The sequence below is a fragment of the Hyaena hyaena genome, unplaced genomic scaffold, assembly GCF_003009895.1.
Source record: "Hyaena hyaena isolate Hyena2069 unplaced genomic scaffold, ASM300989v1 scaffold_153, whole genome shotgun sequence".
Taxonomy (NCBI): domain Eukaryota; kingdom Metazoa; phylum Chordata; class Mammalia; order Carnivora; family Hyaenidae; genus Hyaena; species Hyaena hyaena.
The window spans coordinates 1,423,851-1,441,819 of record NW_024080785.1 but is presented as its reverse complement, the minus strand read 5'-3'; the positions used below and the strand labels follow the sequence as shown (position 1 = coordinate 1,441,819).

The 17,969-nt window shown below is 38.9% G+C and overlaps 1 protein-coding gene across 4 annotated transcripts in view; it reads left to right on the top strand.

Annotated features, from left to right (window-relative positions):
* Positions 1 to 17,969, top strand: part of KIAA0895 (KIAA0895 ortholog) — a 55,076-nt gene that overhangs the window by 23,932 nt on the left and 13,175 nt on the right. For 2 of the 4 annotated variants that reach the window (XM_039239142.1, XM_039239143.1), the window contains exons 3-5: positions 8,269 to 8,412; positions 9,025 to 9,157; positions 9,664 to 9,969. In XM_039239142.1, the coding sequence (XP_039095073.1) occupies positions 8,269 to 8,412; positions 9,025 to 9,157; positions 9,664 to 9,969 (583 nt within the window). Of the gene's footprint in view, positions 1 to 5,794; positions 5,814 to 8,268; positions 8,413 to 9,024; positions 9,158 to 9,663; positions 9,970 to 17,969 lie in introns of those variants that run through there. The other 2 variants (XM_039239145.1, XM_039239144.1) reach the window with 2 other exon arrangements.

Sequence of the window (17,969 nt, the reverse complement as noted above, 5' to 3'; positions counted from 1 at the left end):
GTTCTACTAGTTGTTTGGTAGAGTGTTTAGGGTTTTTTATAATATCATGTCATCTGCAAATAGTGAAAGTTTTACTTCTTCCTTAACAATTTGGATGCCTTTTATTTCTTTTTGTCTGATTGCTGTGGCTAAGACTTCAGTACTATGTTGAATAAAAGTGGTAAGAGTGGACATCCTTGTCTTGTTACTGACCTTAGGGGAAAAGCTCTCAGTTTTTCCCTGTTGAGGATAATGTTAGCTGTGGGTTTTTCTTTTTTTATATATAAATTTAAAAAATTATTTTAGAGAGAAAATAAGTAGATGAGAGGGACAGAGGGAGAGAGAGAGTCTCAAGCAGTCTTCATGTATAGCATGTAGCCTGACACAGGGCTTGATCTCATGACCTTGGGATCATGACCTGAGCGGAAATCAAGAATTGGACAGTAAACCAAATGAGCCACCCAGGCGCCCTTGTGGGTTTTTTTCCTTTATTACATTGAGATATGTTCCCTCTAGACCTACTTTGTTGTGGGCTTTTATCATAAATGGATGCTGTACTTTGTCAGATGCTTTTTCTCTATATATTGAGATGATCATATAGTTTTATCCTTTCTCTGGTTAATGTGATATATCACTTTGATTTTCAAATATTGAATCACCCTTGCAACCCAGGAATAAATCCCAGTTTTAATAAGGTGCATGTGTCTCCCAGAGGAGGTGCTGGGCCGCTGGGGACTGAGGCCCTGCAAAGCTCACAGTTGGCAGAGGGTGTTGGCAAGGTTTGCACGGGTCTTCTGGAGGAGGTTGACTTGCAGCACTGGGACTGAGGCAGGCCTGGCTGGAGGGGGCAGGGTAGGATGTAAGCAAGTTAGGTAGTGAGTGTGGTGAGTCCTACAGGCGGCCTGTGTTTATGCTGGGGGTGGGAGAGGGAAATGGCTCTGCCAGCTCCTTTGTTCCTGGAGGAGCCTCCCAGTTCAATCTGTCTCTCTAGGACAGGCCCTGCAATTAGTAAATAACCCTCCCTTAGGCCCCAGGCATTTTTCAAACCTGCTGCTCCTTTGTATCTCTGAGCTGTTGGTTGTGCTGTTCCTTTAAGGGTGGGGACTTGGTTTTCACTTGCCTTCCTGGCTTTCTCAGAGCTGAGCCAGCAGATAATGGTAAATTCTAGGCTTTAAGTCCCACTGGCTGTAAAAATTCGTCCCCTCTGGTTTTCTGAGCCAAATGGTGCGGGATTTGTCTTCTCCATGTGGGCTCCCCAGTGAAAGGGTCTGTTTCTCTCCCCCGTCTGTACCCACAGTTCCCTTCTGCAGGTGGCCTGCTTAGCTCCCTACCACATTTCCATCTTCCTACCTTCTTCAATGTTGTGGAGTTTGTTTTGCCTGTCTTCCTCTTTTCTGGGTTATTTACACTGCTGTGAGTGTTATCTAATTGTATCCATGTGGCAAGGTGAGCTTAAGGTCCTCTTACTCTGCCATCTTCCTGATTATACTCTTCTTGTTTGTTTATTTTGAGAGACAGAGTGTTCACAAGCAGAAAGAGCAGAGGAGGCGGAGAGAGAGAGACAGACAGACAGACAGACAGACCGACCCCAGCAGGCTCCATGGTGTCAGTGCAGAGCTCAATACGCCTGGCTCCACCTCACAAACTGTGAGATCATGACCTGAGCCAAAATCAAGAGATGCTCAACTGACTGAGCCACCCAGGCCCGCCTCTTCTTGTTTCAGAGAGGAGAATAAGAGTGATTCAGGGTCATGTAGTAGCAATGCTATAGCATTATGAAGAATGGTGCTGTTTTATTTTATGTAACATAAATGACATCCAGATCAGGGGAGAGATAGGATCATTTCCTTCATACTGAACAATTGCTCATTTGTATTTACTTCCTTTTTGCTCTAGGTTTGAGCTTTCTGAAAATCAATTTGTTTTTATGCTTATAAGATATAAAAGGTTTAAAACATTCTCTTATAAAGAGGAAGAATTCAGAAATAATTGATACAAGCAGAGATAATGTATTGATTCATAATTTAGCAAAAAATACATGGTTTTTGGTCCAATTTTAAAAGGCAGAACTGTGCTTGGTGGTCTATTTCAGCCCATTTTTAGTAAGGAATATCCTACCTGATACTGTTCTTACAGAACTCAAGAGTAGATTCTGTTATATCATTTTCTAACATGGTGATGGAAGAGTTGTCCTAGTAGTAAGATGGACACAACAGCAAGAAACAAAGCCCCACTCCTGCAGAGTAGGGAACTAAGACCTGGGCAATAGGGTTGTGTATATATTAAGGTGCTTTGGTTCCAAAAGTTTAAAAATTGATCAGTAAAACTGTGTAGTGTCTGATTGCTTACTGTTTATATTTCCTATTCTTACAGTTGGAAGGCAGCAGAGAATATATTTGATATTTATAGGTAAATCAGGACTATATTTCCATCTGGCTGAGGCAAGTGGCTGCTTACTCCATGAGCAGGCCTCGAGAATACAGGCCAGACCAACTCTTCCTACCAGCAGTCTGCTCTGCCTAAAAACCCATAGATAAATATTTGTTTGAATTGTTAAGACTTTTACCCCATGCATTCTTTTTTTAAAACACAAATTCTCCAGAGAAAAGATATCAACGATTGACTAACTGGCAAGTGGGAAGAAGTCGGCGGTAAATAGAAAGACCTGGAGATTACGAAGTAGAGGGCACTTAAACGTTAGGTTTCCAATCATAAAAGAAATACATGTTCAGTATAGAAACTTAGAAAAGCATAGATAAGAGAATAAAATTCCATAATTCTGTCACCAACAGATAATCACTATTGACATTTAGTGTGTTTTCCTTGTCCCAGCCCTAGTGTTCGTAATTGAGATTAGTATATACTTTACATTCCTGTTTTTCCTCACGTCATTAAAAACTATCAGCGTTTCTTTTTGTCAGCATTATTGTCACTGACTGCATGTATTTCATAAAATGAGTATAGAATTAGTGAAGTCTTTTGGGTTTTCCTACTGGGTTTTCTTATTAGTCCACTCCGGGGGCTTCTTGCAGTGAGCCATGCGGCAGTGGAGGCGCCAGCTAGGACAGGGCTGCGCCAGCCCTCAAGTCACCAAAGGAGGACCATGGCCCAACCAGTTACAGCGGAATTGTTGTTTCCTTTCTCCAGCCCGCAGTATACTCAAGGGAAAGAGGGGCCCAGAAAACTGAGGAGGAATGAGAATCAAATTGCCATTATACTGTTCTTTCCCAGGGAAGGTTCTTTAGGCCTCAGGGGAAGGAGCTTTAAAGTATATGTAATTGACATTTTAAAGTCGATTAAATTGACTTCAAGTGTACTTGTTTTTTTTAATACTTGAAAATTACTGGAAAGCTAAGGAAACTGGTTGAGATATTTAGACATAGGAAGGTGATATCCTGGATAGCAAATTGAAAGTGATGATTGGAGGGGCACCTGGGTGGTTCAGTTGGTTAAGCATCTTGTTCTTGACTTCCGCTCAGGTCATGATCTCACAGTTAGTGAGTTTGAACCCTACATTGGGCTCTGCACTAACAGCACAGGAAGCCTGCTTGGGATGCGCTCTCTTGCTCTCTCTCTCTCTGCTTCTCTCCCTCTCATGTGCACATGTTCTCTCTCTCTCTCTCTCTCTCTCTTTCTCTTTCTCTCTGCTCCTCTCCCTCTCATATGCACATGTGCTTTCTCTCTCTCAAAATAAATAAACTTAAAAAAATTAAAAACAAAGAAAGTGATGATTGGAGCAAAATAATTAAGCCCCTTCTTGTTTTAATTCTCCACCAAGTAACTTAAATGATGGTATTAATGGAGAAGAGAGATTTGACGTGAAATTTATTGCCTTTTAGAAGTAGTTTGCTCTGTGGACAAGGTATGTGAAAGCTTAATGCTCCAGGTGGTATAGATAGGGATTCTCTGAACTAAAGGGAGACTAGATAAAACTTCTTCCTTTCCTCTTAAAAAAAAATCACAAACTTGGGGGGAAGGATGGGGAGATGTAGGTCAGAGGGTACAAGCTTTAGTTATAAGCTGCATAAGTCCTCTGGGTCTAGTGTACAGCATGATGATTATAGTTAATAATACTGTATTGTAGGGGCGCCTGGGTGGCTCATTCAGTTGAGTGTCTAACTCTTGATTTCGGCTCAGGTCATGACCTCATGGTTCATGGGTTGGAAGCCAGGTGTTAGGCTCTGTGCTGCAGTGTGGAGCCTACTTAGGATTCTCTCTTTCACACTTCCTCAAAATAAATTTTAAAAATTTAAAAATAATAATATTGTATACCTGAGATATGCTAAGATCTTAAATGTTCTTACCACACACACAAAAAAACGGTAACTACATGAGGTGATAGATGTGTAAATTAACTTGATTGTGGTAATCATTTCACAATGTATACATATATTAACTCATTACATTGTATGCCTTTAAGAGAACACATCACATGATACAACCTAAATATACCCAATTGTTATTTTTTAAGTTTATTTGTTTTGAGAGAGGTTAAGTTTGTTTATTTTGAGAGAGGGAGCACAGGAGCACATACACACATGTGAATGAATGGGGGAGGGACAGAGAGAGGGAGAGAGAGAATCCTAAGGAGGCTCCACACTGTGAGCATAGAGCCTGGACTTGGGGCTCAATTTCACGAAATGTGAGATTATGACCTGAGCTGAAATCAAGAGTCAGATGCTTATCTGACTAAGCCACCCTGGTGCCCCACAATTTTTATTTTTATTTGTCAGCCATAATTCTGTAAAACTGGAGAATAACTTTTTCCTCTTGATCATAACACTAACATATATGCATATTGTAAAGAATTTTAAAACTTCTGAAAAGTACAGATAATAAACCTCAATGCAGTCCATCACACCATCCCAAACAAGAACAGCAGCCTTCAGGTATATTCTTACAGGCTTCCTTGTGCCCTTTTACGTTGCTTATTGCCTTTTCCTTCTTCCAAAGCTGAGATCATACTCCTAAAATTTTTGTGGCCTGCAGTTAAGAGATTGCCTAGAGCAGAAATTGTAACGTAAAAATATTCACTGATGAAGTGACCACTCAACGTTTCTGCTTTTTCTTTTAGAGCTTGAATGTATTCACACATTTAACCACTGTTTCTGTCCCTGTGCCTGGGGACTATTATAATGTGAGTAGATTGGGAAGTTATTTCTTGAGGTTAGTGAAGGATGCTGGAGATCTTTGTGATCACTGACAAATCTGTCTAGGTTGGACCAGTTGAAAAACTGATGATGAAAGAAATCAGTAGAGATGATGGTAGGATAGGCACTTTAAAGAATGATTGGACATGACATCCTATTAACGTAAGCTTTATGGAACATGGATAAAGCTCCCATGGAGTATTGCCACCATTATAATGCCATGTAAGTCAGGATGAAATGAAGGATGTTATGTGCTGTCGTATATTATTCTGATGGAAAAATCACTGCACCCTCCTCCACAAAAACCCCACTATTTTAATTCATTATTTGATGAATCAAAAAATTTGTAGGCGTAAAGGTTGCCTAAATGTTGTTAAGCTGCCAAGGTATGTTTTCTTTCTTGTATTTATAGGGTACCTTTTTAGTATAAATTTTCTATCAAATTTCTGTTTCCTATTATGACTATGAATGCTTATGAATATGAATACTTAATAGCCTTCTACTATTGGTGATAACAGAGAACACCTGTATTTAAGTTTTTTTTTTAATTCTCTAAATTCTTTTATATCTGTTATAATAAGCACAGTAATTCCCCTTATCTGTGGTTTCATCTGCAGTTTCAGTTACCCGAGATCAACTTCACTCTGGAAGCAGATGATCCTCTTTCTGACATACTGTCAGAAGGTCAGTGGTGGCCTAATGCTGCTGCCTGTGTCATTCATCTCCCTCTATCTTATCACGTAGTCATTTTATCACCTCACATCATCACAAGAAGAAGAGTGGGTTATGGTACCATAAGATATCTTGAGAAAGAGAGAGGTCACATTCACATACCTTTTATTACAGTGTATTGTTATAATTGTTGTTTTCTCATTAGTTATTTTTAAACCCTTAATGTGCCTAATTTATAAGTTAATCATAAGTATGTATATATAGGAAAAACATAGTGTACATAGGCTTTTGTACTCTCTGTGATTCAGGCATCCACTGCCATCTTACTACATATCCCCCTGCAGATAAATGGGGTCAACCATAGTAACCAGATAACAACATTTTTTCTAGTGAGTAAGCATATGCCAGTATGCCAGTAAAGCCAGTTTTATCTGAAATTAAGTACACATTTTAAAAACCTATAACTACAAGTTATATTAAAAAATTTCTTTAACCTTTTTTATGTCTAAATGTCAGTCCAATATAGAAGGCACCCCTTCTGTCTCTCCTGGAATTAAGGCCAAATTTCTTACCTTCTTCTCACTCTGATATAGTGATGACTAGGGATCATTAGATTGGGGTATGCAAAAAATCTTTGCTAATCTGCTGAAATGGGTTTTTAATTATATACTTTTATTCTTTTAATTATCATAGTTGTCATATAAAAAAATGTAGCCTCTTTGTGCTATATTCCCATTCTCTGAGATCCTAATTTTTACCATGCACATGAGTCATCTGAAGATCTTGTTAAAGTGTGTGTTCCGATTCAGTAGGCTAGGTGGGGGGCCAAGTTCTGCATCTGAAACAAGCTCACATGCAAAGTCAGTGCTGCTACCCTTTGGACCACAGTTTGAATTGCAAGGCTTTCAAGAACAGTTTTGGGAACAGAAGCCAGGCAAATCCTATAGAAGCCATTTCTTGTTATGCTAACTTTAAGTCACTTGCCTAGTTTTTTAGTAATACATATTTTTCCATTGGGGATATATATGTTGTGTTATAACTTGAAGTGTGTTTTCTTTAGTTTTTGTGTTGAGCATATTATCTACAGCTGTGACATTTACAGAGAATGAACATACCGATGATGATGATCATGAGGATGATGTAATAATTGACAAGTATTGACTACTTATTTATACTTTATAAAGATTGACTAAATTTTCTCAAAAAAACCCATGAAGTAGACATTATTGTTACCCCATTTAAGAATAAGGAGGCTTGGGGCGCTTGGGTGTCTCAGTCAGTTAAGCGTCTCACTTTGGCTCAGGTCATGATCTCACAGTTCGTGGGTTCAAGCCTCGTGTTGGGCTCTGTGCTGACAGCTCAGAGCCTGGAGCCTGTTTCAGATTCTGTATCTCTCTCTCTGACCCTCCCCTGTTCATGCTCGTGCTTGCTCGCTCTCTCTCTCTCTCTCAGAAATAAATTAAAAAAACATTAACAAAATAAAAATGAGGAGGCTTAGTAATAAGTTAGTGACTTGCCCATGGCCTTACAGCCAGAAGGTGGATAGAGCCAAGGCGTCAATGCAAGTAGTCTGACTCTAGTGCTTGGTAGTTTTAATATCTATCCTTACTAGTCAGAGAGTAGGAAACTAGACTTAATAGCATGGATTCTCTAGCTTCTGTCTTAGTTCCTATAAGATATATTTGCATTTTCTAGCTGCTTTCCCAAAAGACCTTTCATAGATCCTTTTCTGTCCTTAACATTTTCCTTGTGGCTTTTTTGAGATACTAAGCGTCTGATTCATTACTAGTTTTTTTAGTCTTCTTTTCTGTATATCTGTGTTTAGAAAAGATCTCAACTTTCATATTCTTTTGATGTGAAAATTTATAAAGAATGAAAAGTAGGTTATATCCTGCCCTGAATGAAAGATAAAAATGTTTTTAGTAATGTTGAAACTGTTTTCTATGAAAGACTAGCCCAGGAAAACTTCAGATTTTATAAGATTGTCACGGAAGAATGGTGGATTATTTTGTGTGTTCTTTAAAAATTGGGGCTATTTTTTTCTTTATCCAAGTGGCAGTTATAATTTAGTGATTAATCTGGAGGCCTGCCTTCTGATCTGACTTCTGTTGCCAAACCACCAAATGGTCTTTTGAGAAGCCAAGGAGCCCTCTGCCTTATCTCCTCAGCCTGTCAGATGGCGGCACTGTATGCACTACCTTTATCCTTCAGCATGTGAAGGAGAAACAAACACGGAAAGAGCATTTTTAAGTACAGAGATGTTTGTAAAACTTTGTGACAACGAGTGAAAGATGTTTAGGATTAGGTGTGGTACCTCAGTTGCAGTTTCATTTGGAAATCAATAAACACAGAACAAGTCATGATCAATAAGAGTATAACTGGCTTATTACTCATCTCAAACTAATGCAAGGCTTTTTATTTTCATTATCTGTGTGTGTGTGTGTGTATGTTGTTGTTTTTTTTACAGTCCATCAATATTATGGAACTGACTTTACAGAAATATGGAAGTTATGAAAAATTTGAGCAGGCCACCGGTGGCAGCCTGCTATCTAAAACTCGAATCTGGAGTCACGTTAGGAAGTACATGATGAAAGAAGGCTGCATGGGCGAGGTATGAATCGGGATGATGTGAGATGATGACTGCTGGCATTTTAACTCCCAGTGCTATATGGTTTTCTCTGCAGGTTTTGTTTTCCCATCCCCAATCTGCCCATGAAATTAGGCACCCGGAAGTCTCGCTAAATACTCTAAAGTTTCTGTTGCATTGAATTACTGTGCTCAATTTGTGTTTCTCTTTATTTACTACCATTTCTGTGTAGTTTATGGGATTATCAGAATTGTTTCATGAAAATTCTTAATGAAGAGAATTAAGTGCCTCCTCTTATTAGTAGCCGGTTCAAAATAAGCTTTGGCCCAACAGCGAACAGGACTCTGACTTCTATACCTTCCTTTGCATCATTGTAATCAGGGGGGACTGTATTTGAGAGCACAGCCCTCTACTGTCCTTCAATCCAGGAAAGGTTCTTGAGTTTTCCCCGGCTCAAAAGGGGAAGGGTCAGAAGTCATTGACCCTGCATTTCATCTTCTAGGTTTCTGGGAAACTTGAATTGGTATAAGCAAAATAAAAACATCTGATTTACGGGTGTGGTTTCCTGTGAAGGTTGCCTCTGCCCAGCCTTTATGTTTTGTTTTATATATTTATATTCTTCCTCTTGCTCCTTAGATTGTGGTTCATCTCACTGAAGACCTGCTTTCCCGAGCTTCAATGACAGTGGTAAATGGATGTCCAACGCTGACCATCAATGTTTCCACTGCACGTGAGCACTGGCTGGAGGGCATGCTGAGGCATGAAATAGGTAGGGTGGCCCTTCTCCATTTGTTCATTTGTACTATCAGAAATCAGCATGAAAAAAACATTCTTTTATAAATGGTTTTTTTTTCTTAGCAGTATTTGGCAGAAAGTAATGAAATTATTACATTTCACCTGAGCTAAGATATTAATGTCTCATTTCAAATTAGATTTTTTAGGGCACTGTGTAGCTGTATTAAGAACAGATAGTCATTTAACTCCTCTGGATTTCAGTCCCCCCTTCTGAAACTGAGGGAAATTGAACTAAGTGCTCTCTCAGATTTTTTTCCAAACATCAAGCCTATGATTCTTCCCTTTACCTCTCCTAATGACACATGTAGTCCTTCTGAAGGCAGGTACAAAGGGCTCTAGGGTCAGGCCATTTTCCACTTTGTTTTGATTTGTAGATATACATCAGTTTAGTTTTAGAACTGTTGGTAGAATCTTTTTTTGGAGAAGAATTAAAATGAGAATGTCATTTCTTGTTTTTCGTGTGCATTTTCTTGTTCATAGGCACACATTATTTTCGAGGTATTAACAACCTTCAGCAGCCATGGAATAGTTGGACTGGTCGTAAAAAACATGAACTAAAGCCAAACAATCCCACAGAGGAAGGACTGGCAAGTATTCACAGTGTCCTTTTTAGAAAAGACCCCTTTTTATGGAGGGCTGCCCTACTCTACTACACAGTTTATCGAGCCAGCCAAATGTCTTTTTGTGAACTCTTCAAAGATATTGGAAAATTTGTCAAGGACCCCAATACAAGATGGGATTATTGTGTACGAGCGAAGAGGGGATGGACTGATACTTCTCAACCAGGTGAGTGTCCCTTGACTGTAGGTTTCCTGACTTCGGTTAGTTGTCTATTGATTTTGGTTACATCCTTCTCTGCCAATCCTAGAATTCACTTATTTACGAAAAATTAAACCTCTGTTACTTGAGGACAGTGCTAGTTTTCCCAAACCACCTTTCGTTAGCATTATTTTCTCAGATCTCATTTTGAAAAATTTCAAACCTACAGAAATATGGCAGTGATAGAATTCACACTCCTATTACCCTTCCTCTAGATACACGAATTGTTAACATTTTGCCAGTTCTGCTTTCTCACTCTGATTGTAAAAACAGGTTTACTGAGATATAATTCACATGGCATACAGTTTGCCCATTAAAAGGTACAGTTCAGTGGTTTTTAGAATATTCATAGTGTTCTGTACCTGTCACTACTGTTTAATTCTGGAACGTTTTCATCACCCCAAAAAGAAACCTTATACCCACTATCAGTCATTCTTCATTCCTTCTACCCCAAGTCCTCAGCTCCTGTTTTGGACATTTCATACAGATGGAATCATATAATACATAACCCTTTGTGTGTGGCTTCTTTCACTTAGTATAATGTTTTTACAATTCATTCGTATGGTAGCATGAATCAGTATTCAATCCTTTTTATTGCCAAATAACGATATATATGTATATGACTTATTTTTCCACTCACCATTAATGGACATTTGATTGTTTCCACACTTTTTGGCTATTATAAATAATGTTGCTATGAAAATTGGGTGCAAGTTTATATTTTTAATTCTCATGGATATATGTTTTTGAGTGGAATCGTTGGATCATATGGTACCTCTCTGTTTAACCTTTTGAGGAACTGCCAGAATGCTCTCCAAAGTGACTACACCATTTTATATTCCCACCAGCAGTATATGGGGGTTCTTATTTTTCTTTTCTTCTCTTTTCTTTTTTTTTAATTTCAGAACTAGAATTTAGTGATTCATCACTTATATGTAGCACCCAGTGTTCATCACAACAAGTGTCTTCCTTAATGCCCCTCACACTTTTAGCCCATCCCCGGCCCCCCAACACCCCTCCAGCAACCCTCAGTTTGTTCTTTGTATTTAAGAGTCTCTTATGGTTTGTCTTCCTCTCTGCTTTTATATTATTCTTGCTTCCCTTCTCTTATGTTCATCTGTTTTGTATCTTAAATTCTGTATATGCATGAAGCCATATGCTATTTGTCTTTCTCTGGCTGATTTTGCTTAGCATAATACACTCTAGTTCCACCCACATTGTTGCAGATGGCAAGATTTAATTCTTTTTGATCACTGAGTAGTATTCTTGTGTGTGTGTGTGTGTGTGTGTGTGTGTGTGTGTGTGTGTGTGTATTTATATATATCCATTCATCAGTCGACGGACATTTAGGCTCTTTCCATGCTTTGGCTATTGTTAATAGTGCTGCTATAAACATTGGGGTGCATATGCCCCTTCAAAACAGCACTCCTATATCCTTTGCATAAATAATGGATCATAGGATAGTTCTATTTTTAATTTTTGGGGGAACCTCCATACTGTTTTCCAAAGTGGCTGCACCAGTTTGCATTCCCACCAGCAGTGCAACAGAGTTCCTTTCTCCACATCCTCGCCAAAATCTGTTCCCTGAGTTGTTCATTTTAGCCATTCTCATAGGTGTGAGGTGGCATCTCATTGTGGTTTTCATTTACCTTGCCTCCAGAGACATGTCAAGTAAGAAGTTGTTGTAGCTGAAGTCAAAGAGGTTGTTCCTTGTGTTCTGTACGATTTTAATGGCTTCCTGTCTTATGTTTAGGTCTTTCATCCATTTCAAATTTGTTTTTATGTATGTTGTAAGAAAGTGGTCCTGGTTCATTCTTCATGTTGCTGTCCAGTTTTCCCATCACTGTTTGCTGAAGAGACTGTCTTTTTTTCCATTATTCTTTCCTGCTTTGCCAAAGCTGTTGGCCATATGTTTGTGGGTCCATTTCTGGGTTCTCTATTCTGTTCCATTGATCTGAGTGTCTATTTTTGTGCAAGTACCATACTGTCTTGATGATTACAGCTTTGTAATACAGCTTGAAGCGCAGAATTGTGATGCCTCCAGCTTTGGTTTTCTTCTTCTGGATTGCTTTGGCTATTCAGGGTCTTTTCTGCTTCCATACACATTTTAGGATTGTTTGTTCTAACTCTGTGAAGAATGCTCGTGTTATTTTGATAGGGAATCTGCATTGAATATGTAGATTGCTTTGGGTACTTTTGACATTTGAACAATATTTGTTCTTCCAATCTGTGAGCATGGAATATTTTTCCATTTTTTGTGTCTTTTTCAATTTCTTTCATAAGCTTTCTATAGTTTTAAGTATATAGATTTTTTGCCTCTTTCGTTAGGTTTATTCCTAGGTATTTTATGGTTTTTGGTTCAGTTGTAGATGGGATTGATTCCTTGATTTCTCTGCTGCTTCATTATTGGTGTATAGAAATGCAGCTGATTTCTGTACTTTGATTTTATATCCTGCGACCTCGCTGAATTCATGTATCAGCTTTAGCAGTTTCTTGGTGGAGTCTTTTGGGTTTTCTACCGAGAGTATCATGTCATCTGCAAAGAGTGAAAGTTTGACCTCCTCCTTGCCTATTTGGATGCCTTTTCTTTCTTTGTGCTGATTGCTGAGGCTAAGGCTTCCAGTATTGTGTTGAACAACAGTGGTGAGAGTGGACATTCCTGTCATGTTCCTGACCTTAGGGGTAAAGCTCTCAGGTTTTCCCCATTGAGAATGTTATTAGCAGTGGATCTTTCATACATGGCTTTTATGATCTTGAGGTATGATCCTTCTATCCCTACTTCCTTGAGGGTTTCTATCAAGAATGGAAGCTGTATTTTGTCAAATACTTTTTCTGCATCTATTGAGAGGATCATATGGTTCTTATCCTTTCTGTTATTAGCATGGTGGATCACATAGATTGGTTTGTGGATATTAAACCAGCTCTACATCCCAGGAATAAGTCCCATCTGGTCATGTTGAATAATTGTTTCAGTGTATTGTTGGATCTGGTTTGCCAGTATCTTGTTGAGAATTTTTGCATCCATGTTCATCAGGGAAATTGGTCTGTAGTTCTCCTTTTCAGTGGGGTCTTTGTCTGGTTTTGGAATCAAGGTAATGGTGGCTTCACAGAATGAGTTTGGAAGTTTTCCATCCATTTCTGCTTTTTGGAACAGCTTCAAAATAATAGGTGTTAACTCTTCTTTAAATGTTTGGTAGAATTCCCCTGGAAAGCCATCTCGCCCTGGACTCCTGTTTTTTGGGAGATTTTTGATTACTAATTCAAATTCCTTACAGTTATGTGTCTATTCAAATTTTCTATTTCTTCTTGTTTCAGTTTTGGTAGTTTATATGTTTCTAGGAATTTGTCCATTTCTTCCAAATCGCCCAAATTGTTGGCATATAATTGCTCATAATCTCTCATCATTGTTTGTATTTCTGAAGTGTTGGTTGTGATCTCTCTTTCATTTGTGGTTTCATTTATTTGGGTCCTTTGCTTTTTCTTTTTGATCACTCTGGCTAGGGATTTACCAATTTTGTTAATTCTTTTGAAGAACCAGTTCCTGATTTCACTGATCTGTTGTTGTTGTTTTTTTTTAATATAACATTGAGGGGCACCTGGGTGGCTTAGTCGGTTAAGCATCCGACTTTCGCTTAGGTCATGATCTCGCGGTTCGTGGGTTCGAGCCCCACATCGGGCTCTGTGCTGACTGCCAGCTCAGAGCCTAGAGCCTGTTTCAGTCTGTGACTCCCTCTCTCTCTGACCCTCCCCTGCTCACGCTGTCTCTCTCTCTCTCCTAGAAATAAATAAAAATATTTAAATAAATAAATAAATAAATATATCATTGATTTCTGCTTTAATCTTTATTATTTCCCTTCTTCTGCTGTTTTGCGGCTTTATTTGCTTTTCTTTTTCCAGCTTTTTTAGGTGTAAGGTTAGATTGTGTATTTGAGACCTTTCTTACTTTAGGAAGGCCTGGATTGCTATATACTTCCCTCTTATAACCACCTTTGCTGCATCCCACAGGTTTGGGGCTGTTGTGTTTTCATTTTCATTGCCTTCCATGTACTTTTTAATTTCCTCTTTAATTTCTGGATTAGGTGTGCCTGGATGGCTCAGTTGGTTAAGTGTTCAACACTTGATTTTGGCTCAGGTCATGGTCTCATGGTTTAGGAGTTCAAGCTCCACGTTCAGGCTCTGTGCTGGCAGTGTGGAGCCTGCTTGGGATTCTCTCTCCCCCGTCTCTCTCTCCGCCCCTCCCCTGCCACTTGCTCTGTCTCAAAATAAATAAACTGCAAAAAATTTCCTGTTTAACCCATTCACTCTTTAGTAGGATGTTCTTTAATCTCCAAGTATTTGTTACCTTTCCAAATTTTTTCTTGTGGATGATTTCAGGTTTCATAGTGCTGTGGTCTGAAAATATGCAAGGTATGAGCCTGATCTTTTTGTACTTGTTGAGGGCTGATTTGTGTCCCAGTATGTGATCTGTTCCAGAGAATGTAGCATATGTACTCGAGAAGAATGTGTATTCTGCTGCTTTAGGATGAAATGTTCTGAATGTATCTGTTAAGTCCATTTGGTCCAGTGTGTCATTCAAAGCCGTTGTTTACTTGTTGATTTTCTGCTTAGATGATCTGTCCATTGCTATAAGTGGGGTGTTGAAGTCACCTACTAGTATGGTACTATTATTAATAAGACTCTTTATGTTTATGTTTAATTGATTTACATATTTGTTTGCTTCCATGTAGGAGGCCTAAATATTTACAACTGTTAGATCTTCTTGGTGGATAAACCCCTTAATTATGCTATAAAGCCATTCTTCATCTCTTGTTACAGTCTTTATTTTAAAATCTAGTTTGTATGATATAACTATGATTACTCCAGCTTCCTTTGACAACCATTAGCATGATAGTTGGTTCTCCATCCCCTTACTTTCAGTCTGCAGTCTTTAGGTCTAAAATGGGACTCTTGTAAGCAGCATATAGATGGGTCTTGTTTTCCTATCCATTCTGATACCCTATGTCTTTTGGAGTATTTAGTCCACTGATGTTTAGAGTACTAAAAGATACAAATTTAGTGCCATTGTGTTACCTGTAGAGTTGGAATTTCTCTAAATTCTTCTAAATTTAAAAGTTAAAGACAAAATAAAAATGAAGCTAGATTCTAGGTGTGTTTTGGTTGGCTTGTTGAAAGCAGCTTTATGGAATAGAGAAAAAAGGGAAAGAAAAAGGAAAAAGTAAGAAAAAATTAAAAATTGACAGAATAAAATAGAATAAAACATCTAAAAATTAAAAATAAATTCTTCTTTATCCAAGAAAAAGGAAAAAAATCCAATTTAAACAAAGAAGCAAAAAACAAACAAATGAACCAGCAAACAGAATGAAACCCAAATGAAGTTATATCCAGTTTCCTATAGAACTCAAACTATGAAGCACTCTATATAGTTCATACACTAAGCAGGTGGAGTGACTTGTGCTGGTCGTCTAAGGGATGTGCTTGGAAGGGGCTGTTGCGCAGGGTTTGGTGTAATGGCTCTGTTCTCCACTAGGTGACACTGCTTACCTTACTGCGATGGATCAGTGTGGGTGCAGGCACATGTACAGGAGAGGTGGAAATGGCTTCACCCAGCTCCCTAATCTCTGGCACTGCAACTTTGCACTCTCACTGACCCACGATCAAGCACAGGTCTCAGGATTCCTTCCACCCCCCGCCTCTACCCTGCTCACATCCAACCTGTCCACCTGCCAGGTCGCACCTCCCTCCAGGGTTTTATCTCACATGGGGTTATGTTTCAAAATCACACACTTTAGAGATCCCTGTGGCTTGGACCCACGTCAGCTCTTTGGGGTAGGGTTTCATTGAGCAACGATGTGGGGCTGGCTTGCCCCAGAAAATGTTCATGCCATCACGCAGCAGCAGAGGTTCAGAGATTGTGGCAGATCACAACACACAGCACCAGATTTCATGACACTCTGGTGACTTTGTCCTAATACCAGAAAATATGACTGCCCTCTGGGGTCTGCTGGGACCTTTCCCTGTGGGGAGGCTGTATGGCCTCTACCAAATTCACTCCAAGCAGCGGAACCACTTCTCCCCATGTGGCACACGGACCCCTCAGACCGCGCTGCCTGCTCCTGGGAATTCGCCCTACTTCCTCACCAGAGTGCCACTGGGCACCAAGTTCTGGAACATCAGACTCTCTGTGCCACTATTTATAGAATCTTGTTGGTATTGAAACTGTCTCCTTTCTTCCTGTCAGTGGCTTTGGGGAAGAGATTTCTTGTTCAGTTTCCCACAAACGGTTTTACTCTTTCTCTTTCTCTTTGTCTCCAGCTGCTTGTGAGGGAGTGTTTTTCCTGCACTCTCCTGATGACTGCACTCTTACCCTCAGCCTTTGCCAAAACAGCTCTCTACTGTCTTCGGCTTTTCTCTCCCCCAGTTTTCCTCTCCACACTGTGTAGCTGCCAGTTTCTGGGCTCAGGTTATGCAGATTGTTGTGTTAATCCTCTGATCATTTCCTGGGTGTGCAAAATGGTTCAGTGCTGATCTGGCTGCATTTCAGGGACGAGAGAAGCTGAGGGTCTCCATGCTGTTCTGCCATATTTCGGTTCTTATTTTTCCATATTCTTACCAAGACTGAACTGTTTTCATTTTTAAAATTATTATTATAATCATCCTACTGGGTATCTCATTGTGGTTTTTTTTGGTTTTGTTTTGTTTTTTAGATTTTTTTTATTCCAATGTAATTAACATAGTGTTATATTAGTTTCAGGTGTACAACATTGTGATTCAGCAATTCTATATTTATTCAGTGCTCATCATGATAAATGTACTTTTAATCCATTTCACTCATTTCCCACCCACCTTCCCTCTGGTAATAATATATGTTTATTCTCTATATTTAAGAGTGGGTTTTTTGGTTTCTTTTTTTCTGTTTTATGTCTTAAGTTCCACATGTACATTAAATCACATGGTACTTGTCTTTCTCTGAATGACTGGTTTCACTTAGGATTATACCTTCTAGATCCATCCATGTTGTTGCAAATGGCAAGATCTCATTCTTTATTATGGCTAGGTAATAATCCAGTGTGTGTTTATAAATACACATCACATCTTCCTTATCCGTTTATCTGTCAGTGCACATTTGGATTGCTTCCATAATTTGGCTGCTGTAAATAATGCTGCAATAAACATAGAAGGGCACGAATCTTTTCAAATTAGTGTTTTTGTATTCTTTGGGTAAATACTCAGTAGCGTGATTACTGAATCATATATAGTAAATCTATTTTTAATTTTTTTAGTGACCGCCATACTATCTTTTATAGTGGCTAAACCAGTTTGCATTTCCACCAACAGAGCACTGTGGTTCCTTTTTCTCTACATCCTCACCTTGTTTTTTATTTTAATTTTTAAATTAAATTTTTAATTTTTTAATGTTTGTTTATTCTTTGAGGGAGGGAAAGAGAGAGAGCAAGCAAGGAAGAGGCAGAGAGAGAGGGAGACAGAATCCCAAGCCGAACCCACAAACCACGAGATCATGACCTGAGAGGAAACCAAGAGTTGGAGGCTTCACTGACTGAGCCACTCAGGCACCCCTTGTGTTTTCTATTTTAAAACACTGACAGATGTGAGGTGATATCTCATTGTGATTTTGATTTGTCTTTCCCTGATGATGAGTGATGTTGAGTGACTTTTCATGTGTTCTTTGGTCATCTGTATGTCGTCTTTAGAGACTTGTTTGTTCATGTCTTCTCACTTTTAATTGGATTATTCCAGGTATTTTTTTTGGTGTTAACTTCTGTATAAGTTTTTATATATTTTGAATACAAGCCTCTTATCAGATATATTATTTACAGAAAGTTTCCCCCATTTAGTAGGTTGTCTTTTTGGTTTTGGTTGTTTCCTCTGCTGTGAAAAAGCTTCTTATTTTGAATAGTCTCAATAGTTTATTTTTCCTTTTGTTTCTCTTGCCTCAGGAGACAGATCTA